The sequence below is a fragment of the Prionailurus bengalensis genome, chromosome D3 (assembly GCF_016509475.1).
Source record: "Prionailurus bengalensis isolate Pbe53 chromosome D3, Fcat_Pben_1.1_paternal_pri, whole genome shotgun sequence".
Lineage (NCBI taxonomy): Eukaryota > Metazoa > Chordata > Mammalia > Carnivora > Felidae > Prionailurus > Prionailurus bengalensis.
Window position 1 is genome coordinate 48,389,939 of NC_057356.1, and position 27,127 is coordinate 48,417,065.

A 27,127-nucleotide genomic window follows, 5' to 3' on the forward strand; every position below is an offset into this window, starting at 1 on the left:
ACAGAGCCCAATGTGAGGCTCGAATCCACAATCCATGAGATCATGACCTGAGCTGGTCAGGCTCAGGCACCCCACAAATGATTTTTTTAAATGAAAGAAAAAGCAGTGATTTATTAATACAAGTTTTGAGATGGTTTCTAATTAATAGTGAAATTAAAAAATTTCAAGAGCAGGAAGAGTTCTAGTAGCAAGGTGTTTTTAAAAGAGTACAGTTGACCCTTGAACAACAAAGGGGTTAAGGGCACCAAACCCCTAACATAGTCAAAGATCCATGTATAACTTTTGACTCACCAACAACTTAACTACTAATAGCCTACTGCTGACCAGAAGCCTTACCAATAACATGAACAGTTGATTATATTTTGTGTATGTATTATATACTATATTCTTACAATAAAGGAAGCTACAGAAAATGTTAAGAAAATCATAAAGAAAAGAAAATAGATTTATAGCATGATAATGTATCTATCAAAAGAATCCACATGTAAGTAGATGGACTCATGCAGTTCAAACCCATGTTGCTCAAGGGTGAGCTGTTCCTTATTTAGAGGTACTTAGTGAAATAATTCAAGGATGTAGTATTTGCTTCCATTTCTGAGTTGAAGTAGAGACAACACAAGATTAGCCATGGCTTCCTAAGTTAGCCAGTAACCTAAGTTAAGTCACTGGTCCATGGGGCTTGTCATAACATACTCTCTACTTTGGCATATGTTTGAATATTCCATTAAAAAAGTTAAAAACATGTGCCAAAAACAATGTACCATCACAACTCTACAGAATAATAAGATATTCTTAAACAACTAAACTAGTTGTTTATAATAATAACTGAATATTATTAAATGTTGATCAATGATCACCATGCTCTTTACTTAGCAAAATTTTGTTTCTAGAATTTTATAGGATGGTATGATATTTCTTCATTATAATACATTTCACTAAAATAATAACTTCAGTTTTAGGGAATATAGTCTATATGGAGATGTCAAGTTTGGTAGAAAGCTCCTGGTAAAGTTACTCTTCTTACTAGGCATCGAAGGAGTACGGTAATTTTTGTCACCACCAATTAAAAACTTTTATGAAATAGGACTGTTATAAAACAATTAAACCTTGCAAATGCACTAGTCTCTAGGAAGAAAGTCCTGGAGGAAATTCTGCTTATTAAAATTGCAATTTTAGTTTCCATTAAAAGGAGAATAAGACAACAGAAGATGGGTTGGCAAGACAAATTATTTCTTAATGTCAGTTGAGCTTATTTCCAATGAGATAACAGATCTACACCAGGTTGGGTTCAGTACAATTTTGTCTCCTCAACTCATTTATCTAATTCAGTCATCTTGATTATAGCCTCATGGACTTCATTTTCAGAGAAAGAATTCTATAACAAACAGCCCACACAACATGCTGATTACTGAACAGTTAATTCTAATTAACTTGGGCATGGCAAGAGAATTTTGATAAAGTCCTAGAATACAAATATAGTCTGCTTATACTAGACTAACTTATATAAAAAACCCACAGCAAAGTCTCCAGACAAAACAAGAGAGTCAAAGAGATCTAATTTAAAGAAACAAATGAGAAAATTAAAATCACAAATAATTTATTCTTCCGTTAGAGTTGATACAGTTTTAAATAGCAACAAAGTACACAGTGGTGGAAAATTGGCACAGAACCTATAAGCATTTTCAATCACAATAAGGCTGTCCATGCTTTACCTGTTCAAACTTGATGTCCATTTTCTACTGACCAAGTTGAAAAAATTCTATTCTGACCTTAAAACACACACGCTCTCTCTCATACACACACAGAAACACATTAAAATTCCTTTTGATTACAGTATATTGAGAACAGTACATTTTGCTTATTCAAATTTATGGCACCCCTTCTGTTTTGTTTCCAGTTAGAAGTGGGAAAAACCAATTCAATTATAAAGAATACATCTTATTCCCTGGGCATAGGCAACTGTGATGAAAATAGCAACTTACCTTTGGGCTAGATGTTTTCAGATTATGCTTAAATAATTGTGGTTATAAACTTCACAATGCATGATTTCCTGCCCAATGCAATATCCCTGAATTTACCTAAAATAATCAGGCACAGGACAGTCTCAAATATGAGTAAATATGCCATGCTAACAAAGTGATCTAGACTGCAACCTTTATGCTTTTAATACAGATCAGAATAAACCTCATCAATAAGCATTTTCCTAAACATCTCTTTGTGTTATATGAACCAACATAAAAAAGGGAAAAACTTAAATGTGTCCTTTTATAAATGGCATTATTTCCAGTGAAGAAAGTTGAAATAAAGGTTTGTAAAGTCTTCTGAACTATTCTATTTTATAAACCAATTATCCTTCTAATGTTAAAAAATAAACTTACTGGATCAGTGTTGACTCTTCTTTGATATCATTTAAAAAATGCTTTGATATTATTCACTAAGTTCCCTGATTATTCAAAGAAAGTAAAATTAACACTTCCATTTTCAGTTATTGCTATTTTAGGAGAGAATTACCACTTCATTTACATGAAACTGCTACCTAGATTCCTCAGATCCCACATGAAGTAATTCTTATTGCCTCACATTTTAAAACTGTATTATAAATGATCTTTATAAAAAGGTTTTAATCCACAAAACTGGAAAGCTTTTAAAAAATGTCTTTTTACTCAAAACTATCACAGTGCCCTTGATTATCTCACAGATAAAAGGGATCTGAATTTCCTCTAAAGAACATAACAGTGGACATATGGTGTGCTTTGTCTTCTCCCTCACCTTTATCTTTTATAGTACACCATTTTGAGACCCACACAATCAAGCATCCACCATGCTCCAATCCACATCAACAGAGGATTTCTGATTCTGTCCAATGCGTAGTGTACCGCCTTGCATATTCACATGAAATAAACATAATATACAAAATATTGCTGCTGTAAAAAGTGTACATTTCCCTCATCCCCTTACAAAAGAATCTGTGGAAAAGTATTAAATTCCCTTAACCTTCATAAACATACAAAGCTGTTCACACCTTTCAGTCTGTAACAGTCCATTTGAAACACAGTTCCCAAATCATTGCAAATTGGTTATGTCATTGTATTTTCTGTCCAATGTTGCCATCTAGAGTAGAAATGTGAAATCAAGAGTATTTTTTAGCTACTAAAGCCTTGTTACAACTAAGCCACAAAGGCTGCTTACTGATGAAACAGCCACTTATCCACAAGGTTTTTCCAAAAACTAGATGGAATGGAAGGATCTCTTCACACAGAGGTGTCCACAGTGCTGAGGTGACAATATGGCTGCTAATAGATACTGGCTATTGGAATGTAAGTACTTTTTCACTGCTGGTAATTTCCATACTGTCCCTAAAAGATAAATTTAAAAATGCAATTAGATAATGATTTGACCATAATTTGACCATAACAGTTTAGCATAGAAAATTATAAATAAATCTTAACACTGTCATACTACAAAAGCAACTTTATCAACAACAAACAGAAATTGTTATATATTTAGTACACAGTATCTCTGTAATTGCTCCTGATATTACATTCAATTGCAAATGGATTTCAGAGTCTTTGAACCTAGAATAGTACCTGTCACATAGTAGGAATTTAAATGTTTAGTGAATTTTGTTGGAACTCTACTGAGCAAGAATGAGTGAGAAGTTCTGGTTCTGAATCCTGGTGTGGTTATGTACTGTGTATTAATTATGTGTTAGTGTAGCAACTTTGTGACTGTTTACCTTACTATAATTACTATTATGAATTAACATCAATGGCACCTGTAATAAGTAGCAGGGATGGAAAGGCACCTGGGAGATAAAGGGAAAAGAACCTTCCATCCATACTGAAGAAGCTTGGCTTTTCCCTGAGGCCAACAAAATGTCAGCAAAGGCATTCAGACAGGCAGCTGGTACATAAAGTCAAGAGAAGTGTGTTTCATTTTTTTTTTAATTTTTTAAATGTTTATTTATTTTTGAGAGACAGAGAGTAGGGGTGGGGGAGGGACAGAGAGAGAGGGAGAGACAGAATTAGAAGCAGGCTCCAGGCTCTGAGCTGTCAGCATAGAGCCTGACACAGGGCTCAACCCCAAACAACAGTGAGATCATGACCTGAGCCAAAGACAGACGCTTAACCGATTGAGCCACCCAGGTGCCCCTTGTTTTTGTTGCTTTTAATAAGGTAAACTTGAGCCTGTGGGCTGACAGGACAGAAGAGAAAAAAGAGTACAGATAAAAAGAAGTGATAAATGAGGTAGAATTCTACAAGGGAGGTAAAAAAACATGGTAGGGTTAGATTTTGGAGAAGAGAAGGAGCATCTCCTCCTTGAAAAGGAAGAAGAAAGGTAGAAGAGAACCTACTTTAAAAAGATTTAACTGTGTTTAAAAGAGATGCTCATAAAAGCACCTATTCTCCAAAAACAGTACTCATAGGAAGCACATAATCAGCTAATTGTTTCCTTTGGCTAAACTTCACCTTCCAAGTTACATTAATTATTTTATTTCAAGAAAGTATTCTAGGGGTTCAGTCTGACTCTTGATTTCAGCTCAGGTCATGATCTCACAGTTTCAAGAGACAGAGCCCCGTGTCAGGCTCCGTGCGCTGACAGCTCAGAGCCTGCTTGGGATTCTCGCTCTCCTTTTCTCTCTGTCCCTCTCCCACTCATGCTGCTCTCTCTCAAAATAAATTAATTAAAAATGGATGGAACTAGAGGGTATTATGCTAAGCAAACTTAGTCAGGGAAAGACAAATATCCTATGACTTCACTCGTACGTAGACTGTAAGATACCAAACACAAGGATTATATAAATATAATGTATATAAAATACAACATAAAAACAGGGACAAAACATAAGAGACTCTTAAATACAGAGAACAAACTGAGGGTTTCTGGAGGGGTTGTGGGTAGGGGGATGGGCTAAATGGGTGAGTGGCATTAAAGAAGACACTTGCTGGGATGAGCACTGGGTGTTATATAGGGGATGAATCACTGGAATCTACTCCTGAAATCATTATTGTACTATATGCTAACTTGGATGTAAATTTAAAAAAATAAAAAATAGATAAAATGTTTTTAAAAAATTAAAAAAAGAGAATGTATTCTAGAATTAAACTACTTCTATACCTTAGGATAGTACCCTAAAAGTTTATGTTTCTAAAGAAGAAGATATATTTGAAAATCTCTTGAATGCCACTCTGTATCTAATGGAATCATGCACTATAAAGAGAGTTAAGTATTTTAAAAATATTAATCTACTTCCTATAGTTATATTCAGCAAAATGTAAAGTGAGTGCTCATCTTGAAATATTTATGGGTAGAATATCAAATCTAGAATTTGTTTCAAAATACTCTTAAAAGAGGGGCGCCTGGGTGGCTCAATCAGTTAAGCGTCCGACTTCGGTTCAGGTCATGATCTCACGCTCCGTGAGTTCGAGCCCCGCGTCGGGCTCTGTGCTGACAGCTCAGAGTCTGGAGCCTGTTTCAGATTCTATGTCTCCCTCTCTCTTGCCCCCCACCCCCCCGTTCATGCACTGTCTCTCTCTGTCTCAAAAATAAATAAACGTTTAAAAAAAAATTAAAAAAAAAAAAAACTCTTAAAAGAAAAAGAAAAAGGTAGCATGGGAGGTATAAAAAGCAACATTAGCAAAATGTTGATAATTGCTGAAATTGGTTGGTAGGTATACAGGGATCCATGATATCCTCTCTTTTGTATTTGTATAAAGATTCCTATAATACAAAGTTTAGAATAAGAACTAGGTAGTCAATGCTTAGCATCTAGGAACGTCTTATTCAATTGCTTAACTCAGCATAGTATTTAGATAATCTAAGTCCCAACTCTATTGTTAACTTTCTGAGTCTAAAAAATGCTCTTTGAAACTCAGTTTCTTCACTTAAAAGGTAAGACTACTAACATCTCCATCTCTAGATCTTAATTTTCTTTCCATTCATGGTGACATTAATTCCTACCTCATCAGTTTGTTAGGGCACTTAAATAAGAGAGGACATTTTAAAAATTATAAGGTATCATAAATAAGCAAGCCTCAGTGCTGGAGGGAAGAGCTCCCCTAGTCAATGTGTGTAATGAAGTATTAATGATGAAAGTGATTGCACATATTATGAATCATGTGAAAGCAGAAGAGAGGTTAAGAACTTATATATATAAGTTCTTATATATAAGCTATATAAATATAAGCTATAATTTATCTACTATATTATGAATTACTTGACAGTAGTGAGGTCTTAGCCATCCTTATACCCCAAGTACTGAAGAGTGCCTGACACTAATTTATAAGACTTTTTCAATAATGGATGCCAAATACTTTATTCAACCAATTACAAACATTTATTGAGCAACTGTTATATGCTCATCACCATAATAAATTTGAAAAACAGGGAAGATAAAACTTAGAAATAAATAAAGTACAATGATAGAAGTTCTACAGAGTTCAGAAACGAAAAGATTAGGGGCGCCTGGGTGGCTCAGCTGGTTAAACATCCAACTCTTGATTTCAGCTCAGGTCATGATCTCACAGTTCGTGATTTCAAGCCCTGCATCAGGCTCTGTGCTGACGCGCAGAGCCTGCTTGGGATTCTCCTCTCTCTCCCTCTCTCTCTCTCTGCCCCTCCTCCACTCATGTTCTCTCTCTCAAAATAAATAAACTAAAAGAAAAAAAAGAAATGAAAAGGTTAACACAGCTAAAATAATTAGAAAAAAATTTCAGAGAATGTAGAAACGTTAAGAAAATAGTAAAAATATGAATAGCAGAGAAAAGAAAAAGGGGTATTTCAAATAAAGGAGTAGCTAAAGCAAAGGTATGATGGAAAAACGGGTAAAGAATGCTGAGGCAAGTAGGGAGTAAAAAAAGAATATACAATAATGAGAAGCAGAATAGTAATTACTTGGTAATACAGAACCTGGAGTAACAGAAATAAGTCTGGCTAATATTAATAATAGCTAACTCTTAATATATCTCAATAACTAACACCTTATACACACCTTGGTGTGTCAGAAACTAATAAATGCTTTGTGTCCATCTATAACCTATACAGTAAATATTATCTCCACTTTATAAATGAAGAAGTTGCACTGAGAAATTAAGTAAGTTGACCCACACTTGATCCCACTGCTGGGATCAAATCAAACCACAAGCAAGGCCAAAAAAGTATACTGTGTATCTGCAACCATTAGCAAATTCTAGGGTTAAAAGTATGGGTTTGGGAGCCAGAAACCAATTTCCACTACTTAACATGAACTAGTATGAACTCCACTACCTAACAGCTTCTTGCCCTTGAGAAAGTTACCTATCCTCCTTTCCTCGATTTTCTCACCTGACAAGTAAGAGTGATCATACTCTCCACCTGAAAAAGTTATTACAGAAGAAAAACTTGAAAATGCTCTTTGGATTACTCAAGAACTGACATTGCTGGAGACAGCTTATGAAAGTGAGTTCTAGTCAGTACAGGTTCTAGACACTCAGAATTTGCCACCCAGCTGTACCACTTCTTGGCTCTGCCATCTTGGGTAAGTCACTACAACTCTCTAAACCTCAGTTTCTCTATGTCTGCTTTTTCAATTTTTTTTTTAATTACAAAATTCCTCTGATTAGAATGTAAAGAAATAATGAGAAAGAAAGACAACAGAGTGGAAGGATCCTGCCATGATGAAGGTAGGAGATGTTGATGGTCTCAACTAAGATAAGGCAGTGGTTACAGAGAACTGGATGGATTTAAGGATGTATTAGGAAGGAGGATTAACAAGATTCTGTCATGTATAAGATGGAGAGAGGGAGGAAGACTTAAATATCAAATATGGCACCTGGCATTCTAACTTAATGATAATACCTCTCTTCTTTGATAGAGAATATAGAAAGGAGGAGTTAAGTTTGGGTAGAAAAATTATGAATTTGTTTTGGTTATAGTACATTGATATATTTATGATACATCTAAGTGGAGATGTCCAGTAGGCATCTGATTTTGAGAAGCAAGAGTCAGACTGGAAATAGAGATCTAGGAGTCAACGGCATGGTAAACTGAAACCATGTGAGTAAACGAGATTATCTAGGGAGAGTATATTGAATGAAGAGTCTCTAGGCTAGAAACCTGAACAATACCAATCATCTTTAAATTTCTTCCTTTTAAATATTTTTGAATGCTTATTTATTTTTGAGAGAGAGAGTGACAAACAAGAGTGTGAGCAGGGCAGGGACAGAGAGAGAGGGAGACACAGAATCTGAAGTAGGCTCCAGGCTCCGAGCTGTCAGTACAGAGCCCAATGCAGGGCTCAAATCCACAAATGGTGAGATCATAACCTGAGCTGAAGTTGGGACGCTCAACCGACTGAGCTACCCAGGCGCCCCAAAATTTCTTTTATTCATTGAATCAAATAAATCTTAAAATTATTCTGTCACAGTACTTTTTAGGGATCCCTCCCTCTTCTCTCTCTCTTTCCTTCCATTCCTTTCTTTCAGTAGGCTTCACGCCCAGCAAGGAGTCCAACACAGGGCTTAATAAACTCATGACCCTGAGACCAAGAGTGGGATCCTTAATCCACTGAACCACCCAGGCGCTCTCTTTCTGTATTCTTATGATCACCGTCCATGTTTAGGAAGTAAAGGCCTTATTTATTCACTTACTTATACTTTATTTATCAGTATCTACTGACTACTTGAGATGTTCTACTAGGTGATGGAAACTCAAAAGTGATAAAAAATAGACATGGTGCTGTCTTTAAAGGACTGACATTCTAGGGGAAGGGAGCATGAAATACGTAATATATAATCTGTCAATGGAGATATATGCTATGTTGAAAAATTTAAACATATAACATAATTAATGAAACTTCCCGATTAAAATGAAGAACAAGGCAAGGATGTCCCCTCTCACCACACTTTTACAACACTATACTGGAATTCCTGGGTTATGCAATAAGGGAAAGAAATAAAGATATGCAGATGACATGATCATCTAAGTAGAAAACCCCAAAGAATCAACAAAAAAAATCTTCTGAAACTAATAAGCAAGGATCATAGGATACAAGGTTAATATATAAAAATCAATCATTTACCCATATACCAGCAATGAACAAGTGGAATTTGAAATTAAAAACAGTACCATTTATGTCAGCACCCCCAAAAGTGAAAATCAGATATAAATCTAACAAAATATGTATAAGATACATATGAGGTAAACTAAGAAAGTGATGCAAATAATCAAAAAAAACTAAACAAATGAAGAAATGCCCCACATTTATGGATAGGAAAATCAATATTATTAAAATGTCAATTCTTCCTCACTTGATCTAAAGATTCAACAAAATCCCAATCAAAATTCCAGTGTTATTTGTGGTTACTGACACATTGATCCTAAAGTTTACAGTACAAGAAGTATAAGACCCAGAAAAGAAAACAGCCACACAGTACTGAAGAAGAACAAAGCCAGAGGACTGATACTTCTGACTTCAAGACTTACTATAAAGTCACAGCAACCAAGACAGTGTGGTATTGGTGAAAGAACAGAAAAGTCGATCAATGAAACGTTAAAGAGAGCCCAGATATCAACCCATATAAATATAATAAACTGATCTTTGACAAAGAAGCAAAGGTAATACAATGGAGCAAAGATAGTCTTTTCAACAGCGTTAGAATAACTGGACATCCACGTGCATGTCTCAAGACACAGATCTTACACCCTTCACAAAAATGAACTCAAATTGGATCCTAGACCTAAATGTAAAATACAAAAGAGTAAAACTCCTAGAAGATAACATAGATGAAAACTTAGATGACTCTGGAATTTGGTAATGACTTTTCAGATACAACACCAAAGGCACAATCCATGAAAAAAATAACTGGAAAGATGGACTTCATTAAAAGTAAAATATTCGACTCTACAGAAGACAGAGCAAGAGAATGAGAAGGCAAGCCATGAAGACAATACAATATTTGCAAATGACACATCTAATAAGGACTGTTCCCCAAAATATACAAAGAATTCTTAAAATTCAACAATAAGAAAACAAACAACCCAATTAAAAAATGGTCCAAGACCTGGACACCTGACTAAAGATATAAAGGTGGCAAATAAGTGGATACGAAAAGATGTCCACATCATGTCATTTACAGAAACACAAATTCTAATAATGAGATACCACTACACACCTATTCAAATCGCCAAGATCCTGAACACTAACAACACCAGATACTGGCAAGGATGTGGAAAGACAGAAACTCTCAATAAATGCTGCTGAGAATGCAAAATGGTAGTCACTATGGAAGACAGTTTGGCAGTTTCTCACAAAACGAAAAGACTCTTACCATATAATCCAGCAACCATGCTCCTTGGTATTTATCGAAATGAGTTGAAATTTATGCCCACACAAAAACCTGCATACGGAAGTTTACGGTTTTATTCATAATTGCCAAAATTTAGAAGCAACCAAGATGTCTCTGAGTAAATGGATGGATAAACAAACTGTGGTGCACCCAGACAATGGAATATTACTCAGCTCTAAAAAGAAATATGCTATCAAGCCACAAAAAGTCCTTAAATGCATATTATTAGGTGAAATGCCAGTGAAATGAAAAGGCTACATACTACCTGATTCCAAGTACATGACATTCTGGAAAAGGTAAAAATATGAAGAGATCACTGGTTGCCAGGGGTTAGGGAGGAAAGAGAGATGAATAGAGGGAGCAGAGGAATTTTAGGGCAATAAAACTATTCTGTATGATACTATAATGGTGGATACATGTCATTATACATTTATCAAAACCCATATAATGTACAACACCAAGAGTGAACTCTAACGTACACTATGGGCTTGGGGTGATAAAGATCTCTTGATGTAGGTTCACTGACTATAACAAATAGAGCACTTTGGTGTGGGACATTGACAGCAGGAGAGGCTATACATATATAGGTTATGCCCATATATGAAAACTCTCTGTACTTTCTGCTGCATTTTGCTGTGAACCTAAAACTCCTCAAAAAAAGAAAGTCTATTTAAAAAAAAAAAATTAAAACATGGGGCGCCTGGGTGGCTAAGTCAGTTAAGTGTCCAACTCTGATGTCAGCTCAGGTCATGATCTCACAGTTCACGGGATCAAGCCCTGCATCAGGCTCTGCGCTGACAGCACAGAGCCTGCTTGGGATTCTCTCTCCCTCTCTTTCTGCCCCTCCCCAGCTCAAGCATGCACACACACGCATGCTCTTCTCTGTCTCTCAAAATAAATTTAAAACAAGAATTAAAATATGTTTCCAGTCAAGATGGACCTCCAGCATGAAACAACCAAAAACCACTCAACACATATGAAATAATCCTATTCAGGACACAAAGGACACCAATCTGAGAAACTAGGAACAAATGAGGTGAGCCCTCTGTATGTTTTACTGCACTGAGAGTCTCTACACTGCAGTGTGTGGAGTGAAACTAAGGCTGAGTCTGAGTTAGAGACATAAAGCTTAGAGTCTGGAAAGAGAACAGGAGCTAGAGTTCACAGGATCAAGTACCAGAAAGGAAAGAAATGCAGAGAGAGAGAACTGTGGAAATCTGAAGAGGAATTCTCTTGAGTATTCAGCATAGTACTGATATGCAAATGTATGCAAGGAAAAATACCAACCGCAAGGATTAGGGGAAACAATACTTGGCATTCATAAAGAAATAGTGCTTATTCCCACCAGCCAGAGTGAAACACCTTACAATTCAAGGGCCTGGGTGGAGTACTCAAAAAGATTTTACCTCAGTAGTAGAAATACTTAGCCCAGGACTAAACACTGCTCTGGTCCTGCCTAACAAACCTTAAAAGCAATCCTCATAAGATCAAGCTGTGTCTAAGTTACTTACCTGTATCCTAAAACAAAGCTCCAGTATATTTCTAAGAAGACATACCTTATCTATCACCCAACGAAGTAAAAGTGTTAGTCACAGTTTCTGACATACAATGAAACATAATCACGCATGCAGAGGATGAGGAAAATGACCCATAATGAGAAGGAAAAAAACAAACAATTAATCAAAAGAGACCCAGATGTTAAGAATTATCAGAGAAGGATATTAAAATAGTTATCATACTTGTATTCCATATGTTCAAAAATTTAGGCAGAGACATGGAAGATATAAAAAGGCCCTAAACTGAAACCCTATTTAAAAAACCCAACTTGAAATTCTAGAGATGAAAAATACAATGTCTGAGATGAAAAATACCCGGGAATGGATTAAAAGCAAATAAAAAATGAAAAGGAAAACATCAATGAACTTTAAGATATAGCAAGAGAAACTACCCAAAACAAAACAGAAAAAAAGGGAAAATAAAAAATAGAGGATCAGTGTACTATGGCACAACTTTAAGCAATCAAATATGCACATAATTGAAAAGGACAGAAAGGGATATAGAGGTAAGAGACAGGAAAACTACTTGGTCAGAATGTTTCCAAATTTGATCAAAACCATGAAGCCATAAATCCAAGAAGCTATATGAACCCCAAGCATAAAAAACAGATAATTTCACAAAGGGAAAATCGTAAAAAACAGCCAAAAAAAAAAAAAAAAAAGTACACTAACTACCAGAAAAGAAAGATAACAGCAGATGCCTCCTTGGAAATAATATAAGCAAGAAGACAGTAGAGTCACATTTTTAAAGTGCTGAAAGTAAAAAAAAAAAAAAAAAAAAAAAAAAAAATCCTGTCAACCTAGGATTCTATACCTAGAGTAAGTATTTTCCAATAATGGAAGAGAAATAAATACCTTCTTGAACATACATAAGCTGAAGACCTGCATTACAATAAACATTAAAACAAAGTCTTTCAGGAAAAGGAAAATGATACCAGATGGAACTATGAATCCACCATAGGAGTGAAGGGCACCAGACATAGTAACGACATGAGTAAATATGTAAGATTTTTTCTTATTACTCAAATATCTTTAAAGGATAACTGCTTTTTAAAAAACAAAAAAATTCCATGTACTATATAGTTTATAACATATGTACAAGTGAAATTTATAACATTAACAGAAAGTTGAAAAGGAAAAAATGAAAGTAAACTATTGAAATGGTTCATACTATACATAAGGTGGTATAACATCACTTAAAATATGTTACAAAATGGATGAACCTTAAAAACATTATGCTAAGTAAAAAGAGCCAATCACAAAACATCACATGTTGCATGATTCCATTTATGTGAAACATCCAGAATAGGAAAATCTATACAGACTGAAAGTAAACTACCTGTTTCCCAGGGCTGGGTGTTGAGAGATAAATGACTATACTGGAAACAGAAATCCCATTTAATGGTATACTCTAAAATGTTAAGTGAATTGAAGTTCATGAATTAATCAATAAAGATGGTTTTCTGGGGAGCCTGGGTGGCTCGATTGGTTAAGAGTCTGACTCTTGGTTTTGGCTCAAGTCATAATCCCATGGTTCATGGGATTGAGTCCCGCACTGGGCTATGGAATGACAGCACAGAGCCTGCTTGGGATTCTCTCCCCTCCCCCTCCTCCACTCACACTCTCAAAATAAACTTAAATAAATAAATAAATAAATAAATAAATACATACATACATAAATACATAAATAAAATCTATAAAAAAAGTTTTTTAAAAGCAGAAAAAAATTGTTCAAAATAAGACAGAAAAAGAAACGGAGAATAAAGAACAATAAAAAAAAAAATCAAGATGACAGATACAACCATATTCATAATTACATAAAACATAACGTTCAAAGCCCCTCCATTAAAAGGCAGAGATTGTCAGATTGGATAAAAAAGAAGGACCTGACAAATGCTGCCTTCATGAAATACAACTCAAACATAAAAACACAAATATGTTCAAAAAAAAGGGATAAGGAGTGCCTGCCTAGCTCAGTTGGTAGCGCATGCAACTCTTGATCTCAGGGTTGTTAAGTTCTAGCCCCATGTTGGATGTAGACATTACTTAAAAATAAAATCTTTAAAAAAGAAATTAAAGGATAAAAAAGATTTATAATTCTATCACTAATCCAAAGAAAGTTGGTGTGGCTATATTAATATCAGACAAAAAGACCTCAGAGCAAAGAATACTATCAAGGATAAAGGAAGTTTTTTCATAATAGTAAAAGGAGTACATTAATCAACACATAAAAATCCTAAAAATGTGTAAACCTTAAGAAGGTAGCATTCAGATATATAAAGCAGGGGCACCTGGGTGGCTCAGTCAGTTAAGCATCTGACTCTTGATTTTGACTCAGGTCAAGGTCTCTGGGTTGTGAGATAGAGCCCTGTGTCAGGTTCCACACTGGGCATGGAGCCTGCTTTGGATTCTCTCTCCCTCTCCTCTGCCCCTCCCCAAATCATGCTTGCTCTCTCTCTCTCTCAAAAAAAAAAAAAAAAAAAGATACATGAAGCAAAATGGAAAGAACTGCAAGGAAAAATAGACAAACACAAATTATAGCCAGAGATTTAAAATATTTTTCCCAATAACTAATAGAGTAGAAAGAAAATCAGTGAAGATATAGGGGACTTGAATAACACTATCAACCAACTTGATCTGACATTTACAGAACATCCTCACAGACCAGATTCTGGGCCATAAAGTAAGTCTCAATAAATGTGGAAGAATTCAAGTCACATTAAGTATGTTCTATTATGAGGATGGAATTAAATGAAAAATAAGTTACAGAAAAATATCTGGAAAATCTCCAAATATTTAAAAAGTAAATTATATACTTTTAAATAACACTTGGATCAAAGAAGAAATCAGAAGCAAACTCAGGAAATATTTTCAACTGACTGAAAATAAGAACATAATATACACAAATTTGTGGGCTGCAACATAAGAAGTACTTAGAGGGGAATTTATAGCAATAAACATCTATATTAGGAAGCGGGGCAGTTCTTAAATCAATGAGAATTCAGCTATTAACTCAAGAAACCAGAAAAGAAGAGCAAATGAAACCCAAAGCAAGCAGAAGTAAAGAAATAATAAGAGGGCAGAAATCAAGGAAACAGAAAAACAAATGGGGAGGGGGTGGGGGGAGGGATCTATAAAACCAAAAGCTGGCTCTCTGAGAAGATCAATAAAGTACATAAAAACTGCTAGGCAGATTAACTGGGGGAAAAAAAAGAGAGAAGAGAAGATACACATTCCCAATATCAGAAATGAAAGAGGTAGTATCACTACTGATACTAGAGATACTAAAAGGATAAAAAAGAAATCAACAAAACAAATGAAATGGACAAATCCCTTAACAGAAACATCTCTTCAAGAAGAGACAGATAACCTGAATACCTTATGTCTAATAAAGAAAATAAATTTGTAATTAAAAACCTTCCTGCAAAGAAAATCCAGGTCCAAACAGCTTCACTAGTGAATTGCACCAAACATTTTAGAAGGAGTAATACTGATTTCATCCACATCCTTCAAGAAAACTGAAAAGGGATCATTTCTTCCCAACTCACTTTATGAAGCCTGTGCTATTTTGATAACAAAACCAGATAAAGGCATTAAAAGAAAACTAGAGTCCAATATCCCTCATAGATGCAAAAACTGTTAACAAAATTTTAGCTGATCAGCTCTAATAACATATAAAAAGGATAATACATAGTTTATCCTAGCTACGCAAGATTGATTTAAAACTTGAAAATCAAAGAATATTATTTAACATACTAAATTTAAAAAGGAAAGCTATGATTCCTTCAAAAGATATGGAAAAATCATTTGACAAATTTCAGTATTCATTCCTGATAAAAATTCTCAGCAAACTAGGAATACAAGCAACAAGTTCTATCTGATAAAGGATATCCACACAAACCTTACACATCTCATGCAAGGCTGAAAGGCCGACTGTTAACCCCCTAAGAGCAGGAGTAAGACAAAAGATGTCCACTCTCACTATTTATATTCAACATTGTGTTAAAGGTTTTAAGGTGAGGTTAGATTAAGGGGAGAAAAGCGGAGCATTCAGATTGTAAAGGAAAAAATAAGTCTTTTTCCACACACATGATTTCTATGTGGAAATTCTGACAATCTACAAAAAAACTACTAGAAATAATAAGTGAGTTAATATTACAGTTCTGGTAAAATATCAATATAAAAAAACAAACTGTGCTTTTATACAACCAGCAATTAACAATTGTAAATTAAAATTTTAAAAAATTTACAATAGTATCAAGAATATAAAAATACCTAGAGATCAATCTGACAAAACCTATGTTAAGACTTGTATGCTGAAAACTATATAACACTGCGGAAAAAAAAATTTAAAGGGACATATGCCATGCTCATAGGATGGATACTCACTGACCTCATGTTAAGATACAACTCTCTGCGAATCTATACGTGTAAGGCAATTCCCATCAAAATATCTGTAGGCTTCTTGTAGAAATTGACAAGCTGATTATAAAAATCATATGGAAATGCAAAAACCCAAATGTCTAAACAATTTTGCAAAGGTTAAAGCTGAAAAACTAACACCCGATTTCAAAACTTACTGTAAAACTATAGTAATAAAGACAGCATGGTATTGACATAAAGACAGAGAAATAGGTCAGTCCAGAAATAGACATATTTATGATTTTCAGCAAAGGTTCAAAGACAACTCAGTAAAGAAAGGCTAATCTTTTCAACAAATAGTGCTGAGAAAATTAGCTATCCATTTGAAAAAATAAGATGCAAACTTCAATTCGTGCTTCATAGAAAAATTAACTCAAAATGGATTATAGACTTAAATGTAAAGCCTAAAAATATAAAGCTTCTAGGGATGCCTGGGTGGCTTAATTGGTTAAGCACCCAACTCTTGATTGCAGCTCAGGTCCTGATCTGCGAGATCAAGTTCCGTGTTGGACTCTGCGCTGACAGTGCAGACAGAGCCTGCTTGGGATTCTCTCTCTCCCTCTTTCTCTGCCCCTCCCCTGCTCATGTTCCCCCCCTCCCCCCCGCCCCTGCCAAAAATAAAGTATAAAATTAAATTAAATTTTTAAAAAATATAAGGCTTCTAGAAGAAAGCATTAAGAGAAAATATTTGTGACTCTGGGTTAAGTGAAGATTTCCCACATAAAACCAAAAGCATGATCCATAAAAGACAAAGTTGATAAATTCGACTTCATAAAAATGTTAAAGTTCCTGTCTTCAAAAAAAAATGTTGAAACAATGAAAAGAGAAGCAACAGACTAGAGAAAAATATTTGCAAATTATATATCTGATAAAGGATTTGTATGTACAATATACAGAGACCTCTCAATATTCAATAAGAAAATAAGGGACTGAATTTTTTTTTAATAAGCAAAAGATTTGAACAGACATTTCAGAGAAGATACATAGATGGAAAAATAAGCACATGAGAAGATAAGTCATTATCACTTGTCCTTTAGGACATGAAAATGAAAAGCACAATAAACTATCACCAGACATACACCAGAATAGGTAAAATTGAAAAGACTGACTCATTGACAAGTATCAAATTGTGTACTTTTAATATATGCAGTTTATGGAATGTCAATAATACTTCAAAAAAGTTGTTTAAATACAGAAGGGTAGGAAAATACAGTAGTCCTCCCGTACCCACAGTTTTGCTTTCTACAATTTCAGTGACCTGTGGTCAACTGCGGTTCAGTAGCAGATGATCCTCCTGACATATTGTCAGGTCAGTAGTAGCCCAACACCATGTCACATGCATATATCATCACCTCACTTCACCTTATCGTGTAGGCATTTTATCAGCTCACATCATCACAAGGGTGAGTACAGTACAATCAGATATTTTGAGAGAGAAAGACCATATTTGTATAACTTTTATTACAGTATATTGTTACAATTATTTTTCTATTCTTTACTGTTAATCTCTTCCTGTGCCTAATTTAAAATTATACTTTACCATAGGTGTATTTACATAGGTAAAACATAGTATATACAGGGTTCAGTACTATCTGTGGTTTTTAAGAGTCTTAGAACATATCCTCTGTGGGTAAAGGGGGGCTACTATAAAGTGAGGCAATGCAAGAGGTTACTATTTTACATAGGTAGAAGGACTCCTTGATATGATACGGTGACAGAACAGAGCAGAGATTTGAAGAAAGGGAGGAAGCCAACTATACGTCTCTGGGAAGAGTTCTGGCAATAAAGGGTGCAGCAAATACAAAGGTTCTGAGGTAGAAATATGCTTGATGTGTTTAAGGAACAGTAAAGTGACTGCAGCAAAGTGAATGAGGGCAGCTATAAATACAGAGATGAAGTGAGGGGTGCCTGAGTGGCTCAGTCGATTAAGCGTCCAACTTTGGCTCAGATCATGATCTCAAAGCTCATTGAGCTTGAGCCCCACATCAGTTTCTGTGCTGACAGCTCAGAGCCTGGAGCCTGCTTCAGATTCTGTGCCTCCCTCTCTCTCTCTGCCCCTCCCCCTCTTGTGTGCTCGCTCTTTCTCTCTGTCTCTCTCAAAAATAAATAAGTAAATATTTTAAAAATTCTAAAAATACAGAGATGAAGTGGTGGGACAGGTAGTGGGGGCACAAGTCATGTAGGACTTTGTAGGTTATTCTAAGGTCTTGCTTTTACTTTAAGTAAGACTGAAGTCACCACAAGGCTTTGAGCAGTGGGGTGGCATAATCTAATGTTTTTAAAAGATCATTCTGGGTCCTATGTGGAGCATATCCTATAGCAGAGCTAGGACAAAAGCAGAAGACCAGTTCAGGTGAATGACAGTTGTAACTCTGACTTGGGTAAGAGCAGAAGGTTGTAAAAATGGACAGATACTGGATATATTTTGAAGGGAGAGGTGATGAAATTTGCTGGTTGACAAGATGCTTGATTTGCAAAAAAGAGGGGAGCCAAGATGACTCCAGGTTCTTGGCCTGAGGAACTGAAAGAATCAAGCTGCTGTTTAGTGATATGGGAAGAAATGATGGAGAAACAACAGCCCCTAGCAAGGCTTGTCTCTCAATTTCCCCCCTTTGAATTCACTGTGCACACTGCTAGAAGAGTCATCTGCCTAAACCACCACTATAATTATATTACTATTGGATTTAAGAATCTGTATTAGTTTTCTGTTCCCTTCATTATCTTGAAGAGGTGAACTACTTTCCCTAAAATGAAAAGACCAACAAGTGTTTGGATTGGGGGATACAGATAAGGTGAAATCTCTGATAAATATGGGCAGACTACTAACACTGAAGTAGCTAAAATGGTCCCCTCTTCATAGCCTTTTCTAGTGGGGAAGGAGATTTGGCTGGCATCTAGCCAAACGTCATGGGTCTTTTTCTATAGTACCATCCCAAATTCCTAGGAACTTTATGGAGTGGAATAATTATAATGAAAGAGGTAGTGTATCACATATTTATCATATATGCTATATATCACAACACATAATCTTTCACATATCATGTTCACCAAGTGCCAGGCACAGCTAATATATTACATACATCATTTAAAATGTCTTATAAAGGCTTCAAATGATGTCAGGATAAAGTCCAAGTCCCGTAACATGGCTTGTGAGAGTCTTCCCAATCTAAACCTAACTTCTCTCTCCAATCTTGCCTCTCCCTCCCCATGCTTCTGCTTTACTCAACCACACCTCTTAACACTAGTAGTCCTTTGTGAATGCACCTCTTTCTGACTAGAATACATTTCCCTCTTCTATGTCTACTTGTCTAATACCTACTCATCCTTGGGCCCTCACACTATTATAATACTTCCCAAAGAACATTTTTTCTGTGATCTAGATTAGTATCCCCCTTCCACAAAAGTCTTGACTTCAAGGGCTTCTCACACTATATTATACCATCTGTTTATTCTTCTGGATCTCATCTAGATTTATCTAGATTTAAGTTCATAAAGGTAGAGTTTATGTCTATCTTTATTTCCCAATGTACCCCGATCGTAGATACTTGGCATATAAATGTTGCTCAAGAAACATTTACTTAATGACTGATGTTAAGTTTAGGGGATTTAGAAATACGTCATTTAGAGAGAAAACGGTTAGTTTAGTCCACAACATGCTGAAGTTGATGGAAATGGCAAGACATCCAAATAGAGATGTTCTGTACAAGTTGAAAAAATGGAGCTGAAGTTGGTTTGCAGAAGGTGGGCTAAGGATACTGAAAATATAAGACAGGGTGAGTAGAGAGACCAAGAAAAACACTGAGCCAAACATTTTTACTTAAAAGAAAGACAAGAAACAAGTGAGACAAGAAAATGAAACAATAAAGAAGGAATCACTAGAAATCTAAGAGAAGTAAAGAAGCACAGTAATTAGAAGCAAAGAAGACCATTTAGGAATGAAAATAGGAACATGTGTCAAATGTGTCAAAAGTGAAGGCAAGAGGGGCACCTGGGTGGCTCAGTTGGTTGAGGGTCCAACTCTTATTTTTGGCTCAGGTCATGATCTCACGGTCGTAGGATTGAGCCCCGCATGGGGCTCCACACTGAGGGTGGAGCCTGCTCGGGATCATCTCTCTCCCTCTCCCTCTCCCTGTGCCTCACCTGCTCGTGCACAGGCACTCTCTCTCTCAAAATAAACAATAAACATTCAAAAGTGAAGTTAGAGAGACCAAAATAGCTAGCTGTTCCACCAGCCGTAGGGAGCATAGGACCTAAAATAGTGCCCAGCACATGAAGATAATTAATAAACATTTGTTGACTGAAAGAATAAATGATCAGAAGCTCATTTTTTAAAAAGTTAACTTGTGGGGGTGCTTGGGTGGCTCAGTCAGTGGAGCGTGGGACTCTTTGATCTTAGGGTCGTGAGTTCAAGCCCCACATCAGGCGTGGAGCCTACTTCAAAATATCAATCAATCAATTAATTAATTATAAATAGATAAAAATTAAAAAGTTAACTTGTGGACTAGAATGAGCCTAAATCTTGTGCTCAGGAATCTTGCCCTTAAGCACTCATTAGCCAAGACTTTTTTTACTTTTAAAATCTAAATAAAATTTCTGCCTAACCCTTTGATTGAGCAATAGTGTATTTTTAAATATATTACTCATTTGTCCTTACCCTTTTAAGTCTCTTTTATCTCTTTTATCACTTAAATAGGAAGTGTCAGTACAAGGGGTTGTAGGCTTGAGAGAGCACTGATAAAAAAATTGCTCATACCTCAAGTTCTGATTAGTACTGTACTGTGTTGTTCCTCAAACCAGATCACCAACACTGGCCCTGGAACCATAACTTACAAAAAAAATAAGCTGTTTTAGGTAGCTTAAGTAGTGAGCAGACCAGATTTTCCTCACTAGAAGGTCATTAGACAAATCTGAAATCAATCTAAGGAAACTGCCAACATAATATATCATTTTCATTATAATTTAGAGTATGCGTAACAGCAAGATTCAGAAAACAATGACTGTGGCACAGATTAGTTAAGTCTGAAAAGTTTACTGGTGAAAAGAAGGAACTTAAATAAATACTAGGTTCAAGAGGATACAGTCATCTTAGAATGAGCTACATCTCTACATATGTGAAAGCAGAAGGAAAGATAACAGGGGATGAACATTAAAAAAAAATTTTTTTTTTAACGTTTATTTATTTTTGAGAGAAAGAGAGTGAGAGAGAGACAGAATCCGAAACAGGCTCCAGGCTCTGAGCTGTAAGCACAGAGCCCGACGTGGGTCTCGAACTCACAAGCCATGAGATCATGACCTGAGCCGAAGTCGGACGCTCAACCGACTGAGCCACCCAGGCACCCTGAGATAAACATTTTTAATACTTGAAATAAGGGATATGAAAGGAGGCAACAGAGGCAGAAGTAACTATGGATTTAAAGAGACAGGACACCACCAATGTGGCAGAAGGTAATGGATATGCTGAAACGAAGACGAGCTACTAAGAGAGTTGACACAGATGGATTCCATGTCTCTATATGTCAATGCACAGTCTTCAGCAATAAATGTGAGGGAGATGAGAGAAATCAGGGGCTTTAGAAGAGGGAATGATGTCTGGAATGCGCCAGTAAAGACCAGAGAGAGAGAAAGAGAAAGAGAATATGAATATGAATGGATGCTGGGTCTCAGAGATAAGACATGTTTTACATGTGACAGTAACTATGGTCAGCTGTGCTAGCATTCTGTGAAAAAGACTTAAAAGTAAATTTTTGTGTTAACTCATATACTATGAACAGGAGGAGGGAAAAACAAGCCTTCAAGTGAAAAACAACCTTATCAAGGGTGAGCAAATAATGGGACAATCACACAGTTGGCCAAATAATTTACCTGGTCATATCCATAAGGCCTCTGCTGTGGCGGCTGTGGTGGTCCAGGCTGCGTTGGTCTATAACCCCCATACTGCTGACCTTGTCCTTGTGGGTAGTTAGGATACTGAGGACCTGGACCACCCTGTGAAGGACCTGCAAAATAATTAACATAAACAAAAGCCCAGATAAAAACAGAATTCTTGAAAGGGTTTAGAACCAGGTGTTATCACGTTTTTATATCTAAACAAAAAAGATAGTTGGTATCTTGATCTTCTCAAATGCTTTTTGAAATAAATCCCAAAGGTTGTAAGAATGAAAATATTATAGGGGCGCCTGGGTGGCGCAGTCGGTTAAGTGTCCGACTTCAGCCAGGTCACGATCTCGCGGTCCGTGAGTTCGAGCCCCGCGTCAGGCTCTGGGCTGATGGCTCAGAGCCTGGAGCCTGTTTCCGATTCTGTGTCTCCCTCTCTCTCTGCCCCTCCCCCGTTCATGCTCTGTCTCTCTCTGTCCCAAAAATAAATAAACGTTGGGAAAAAAAATTTAAAAAAAAAAAAAAAAAAAAAAGAATGAAAATATTATAATGATAGTGCCATGTACAAAATGTTTTGATTCGGTGTAACAAGTAAGCTGTGTGTTAGTCATGAATTTTTTTCCAAATATGTAAAAGCGACTCAGGAGTTGTTAAGCAGGTTAATTTCATGGTATCAAGAAAATTCATCTATACCACTACTAGAAAGTTAACCACTGTAAGCAACAGGTAAAAGAAAAAGCAACAAGGGCCCTGAGTGGTTCAGTCAGTTAGTGTCAACTCTTGGTTTCAGCTCAGGTCATGATCTTAGGTTCAGCTCAGGTTCATGAGTCTGAGCCCCTCACGGGCCCAGCTTCAGGCTCTCTCCTTCTCTCTTGCTCTCTCAAAATAAATAAACTTTAAAAATAAAAGTAAAAAGTAAATAAAAGAAAAAGCAAGAAGCAGATTCAAATTAAAATACTGAAATAATTTCTAAATAAAGTTTGAGAATCAATGATATTTACAGCTGTATGACTCTAGATTTACACTTGCAATCACCAGAGAATCATAAAGAATAATTTTCCATGAAATTCTAGATTGATATCTGCAATCACCAAAAGAATGCTTTATGCTCTGCATTAATAAGTTTACTACCACAATATTTTCAAACCAAAACCAAAGACTTGAAAAGCCACAGGTTGAATGTGAAAAAACTTGATTCAAAAGTTACACTCTGTGTACCAATCACCTTTAATACTTAACCCATAAAAATGAATGATTTCCAATTCCAGAGATGGCAAGGGACTAATTTGGCTTGCCAAACAAATATGTCTGTTTCATAAATTCTACTACTGCCTATTGTAAAGAATGCTTTATAAAGCATAAGCCGAAAAGCTTTGACACTTAAATGTTTTCTATCATAGCCATTCAAAATCTGCCATAAAAAAAACACTGATGGCAGAGGAAAGTGTCAAAGAGAATAAATGTTCAAGCTTAAATAAATTCCATTGGTCTATTATTTATTTAATTATTATACACTCAATTATTAAAAGTCTAACTCTTCTATTAGAAGAAAGTATGACAACAGAAGCCTACAAATAAGCAAAATGGGAACTTCTCCTTTGGGATTCCCAAGGTCGAACAAAACAGCAGTTACTACTCTAACCAAAAATACATTTCATTTACTCTCTCCTCCCACTGAAAATAATATTTATCTTAAATAAATGAATTTACCTGATTTAACCACATCATATTTGTTTTCACGTAAACACAGTAAAACCAGAATACTTATTCAAAATACAAATATTCAATGGTCAGGAAATGAAAATGCCATTTGAGAAGAGCAAGAATTCCTTTGTAAAAACAAGAAATCCCGGGATGCTTGGGTGGCTCAGTTGGTTAAGTGTCCAACTCTTAATCTCGGCTTAGGTCTTGATCCCAGAGTCGTGAGTTTAAGCCATGCTGGAGCTCACTTAAAAGGACAAAACAAATAACAAAAACAAACAAGAAATCCATGGAATATTTCTAAAAAAATGTGTTTAATGTTTATTTTTGAGAGAAAGAGAGCACAAGCGAGAGAGAGGCAGAGAGAGAGGGAGACACAGAATCCAAAGCAGACTCCAGGCTCTGAGCTGTCAGCACAGAGTCCGATGTAGGGCTCGAACCCACGAACCGTGGGATCATGACCTGAGCCGAAGTCGGACGCTTAACCAACTGAGCCACCCAGGCGCCCCCATCCATGGAGTATTTCTAAAGTCATATCTCAAATTAAAGAACTAGAACTTACCAGTTTGGGGGGAAATGCCTGGCTCCTAACACCTGACCAAATTTCAATGCATAAGTGGAAGACACAAGAGAATTTCAATCTGATTTTGGTTCTGAGACTTGCTATAACGAGTAGAGAGGTGCCCAGAGTAATCTCAGAGCTTAAACTAATGAATAAAAATAATAAAATATTACTGATGTAAAAAAGAGACTATGTTAGCAAGAGATGATGTCAGATTAATAAGCAGTTACTTCTCTAGCATTAGAACCATATTTTCATATATAGAGAGTAGTGACAGTGGCCTAAAATTTACGAATGAGAGATCAGGTCTTTATCATTCCCACTCCCTGTCTAATAAAGTTATTTAAAGCTAGATATCCAGCTACTATAACTCTTATAGTGAGTTTATAATAAGAAAATACAGCTATACTTCCCCAAACTCCATAAGATACATAACAGCAATAAATACACCTCTATGGATGTGTATATTGCTATTTAACCAAAGAATGACAAAAACATTTTCTTTATGCATTCCAAGTAAATCTCATTTGTACTCCAAAAATCAATGTTATTTTTCATAGTAACAGTCATTAGTTTTAGAAATAAGTTTGCTAAGCGAATTACGTAGATATGGTCAATAATCACCCAATTCATCGGTTTTCCAAGCACATTTCACAAAGCTACTGGCTGGGCATGAATGCCAACGAGGTTTAAGAACTCATTTTAAATGATTACATACCTTACCTTTGGTCAATGAACCCCCTCTAGCTTATGTTTCTTTTTAAATGGATTACCAGTTTACTGGAGAAAAAACATTTTCAATTACTCAGTCAGTAATAGACTGAGCTAAAATTGTATTTTTGAAAAGAAGAATTCTTAGAGAAATAAACATTAAATATGTCCTTCAATATTTCAAAACAAAACTGCAAAAAACTATTACCATAGCCCTGCTGCTGTCCTGGATAGCCCTGCTGCCCTGGGTACTGCTGTTGCTGGGGTGGATATCCCTGTTGGGGAGGTGGTCCTTGGTAAGCATCTTGCTGTTGGCCATATTGTGAATTTCCTACAGGATAATCGGAGAAGAGAAAAAGAAAAAAACTGAGAAGTTTGCTTAATTAACTTTTTTACTCTAAGATGCATAGCCAACAACACAAGAACAAAATGAAATGCCATATTGATTTTTGAAAGTTAACAAAACAAAGAAAAAACTCAAACCAAACAGAAGGATTTCGGCCAAACAAACTGCAGTTAAAGCCAATTTTGCAAGGTTGAACTGCAGCATTTTCAGCGTCTCTGCCATACGAGCATTACATTTACTGGAACATCACAGTCATAAGATCATGACTATGCTAAATAAAATAAAAAAGACAAAATTAAAGACAGCTACAAGAGCACACACTAGCTACACAAGATCAGCAAGCTGTTTCCTAAAGGCACTATACTTATATGTAAAATTATACATATGTAAACACACACAAGAAAAAAAAATTGGATTGATGGATTTATGTTCAAATAGAAAATTTCCACTGAGGAAAAAATTATTTTTAAATGTTTTAGTCTTTTTATTGTTGTTAGAAATGGCAAGTCATGGTTACACATTTTAAATATTTGTAAGGAAATTATTTTAATTGTTCTGGGCTCCCTGTAACTTTCAAGACAGCCAGCAACTAGTATTCTACAAGAGCTTTGCATGGGTAGAAGTTGTCTTATGCAAGAATTTTCATTCCTGTAGAAGGGGATATATATGTGTATGTGTGTGAAGGTATATAGATACCTCCTTCGTAGTAATGTTGTGAGGAATCCTCATAAGGCCTATCGTAGCCTTGTTCAGGATACGACGGTTGCTGATAACCGTAATCATTATGACCTACATCAATTCGACAAGAGACAGGAAGAAACGTTAATGGCCACTGAGTGAAAACCCTAAATATATTTAAACTTTCAGATAAAATTGAAAAAAAGAAAAAGAAATGGAAATACATAAAAAATAATTTCAATTGCATTAGCCAAATATTTACCAATGTGATTGTTTCCATATTGAGATAACGTGCAAATTTTTTAAAAGCAAAAACAGTAGTTTTAGAAACATTACACTTAGTCTTAACTGATCATCCTCATCAAGGGGGGTGGGGGGGAGAAAAACTTTATCTTCAATTTTTTTTAAAAAAAGAGAGAATGAAAGCATTTAGGCCTTTCACATGTAAATAACTTGAATTAAATTAGAATGAACAAAGGAAGCAATTATCATATTTTGTCAAACACCTGTTCTGCTGGTCGCCAATTCCACAGCATATGCTAAAACAATGCAAAATATAAAAAAGCTCCATAAGTTTTTTTCCCCTGAAAGAAACTGAAACAAATTTTTCACATTCTATTTACTTGCATAATGTATCTCATAAAGTTATTTTCAGATATAAGAACATTATTGCTTAACGCTGCCATTCTAGAAGTCTTTAGAAAGTATTTCTAGAGTATCAAAACATATACCTACATAAAATTAATACTGTGTTAAGTGCTAGAGTACCCCTTTAGTATTAAGGCTCGATAAATTTTATGACTGGACTTTAATGAAAATCAATAGTCTAGTTCTTTTAACTAAGTAGTACTAAGAAAATAGAGGAAATAACACTTCAGTTAGCTAAAATCTAAACTAAATTTTCAAGGAATGCCTAATTAAGAAGGAATACAGTTATGAATAAATGTTATAC

General features: G+C 35.6%; 1 protein-coding gene across 4 annotated transcripts in view; it reads right to left on the reverse strand.

Moving 5' to 3' along the window:
* Positions 1–1,580: 1,580 nt before the first annotated feature.
* Positions 1,581–27,127, reverse strand: part of SS18 (SS18 subunit of BAF chromatin remodeling complex) — an 89,232-nt gene continuing 63,685 nt past the window's right edge. For 3 of the 4 annotated variants that reach the window (XM_043558502.1, XM_043558501.1, XM_043558504.1), the window contains exons 8-11: positions 26,194–26,286; positions 25,360–25,482; positions 22,166–22,299; positions 1,581–3,356 (exon numbers count right to left, since the gene is read on the reverse strand). In XM_043558502.1, the coding sequence (XP_043414437.1) occupies positions 3,330–3,356; positions 22,166–22,299; positions 25,360–25,482; positions 26,194–26,286 (377 nt within the window). In that variant the 3' untranslated portion in view covers positions 1,581–3,329. The remainder of the gene's footprint in view (positions 3,357–22,165; positions 22,300–25,359; positions 25,483–26,193; positions 26,287–27,127) is intronic. The other variant, XM_043558503.1, reaches the window with a different exon arrangement.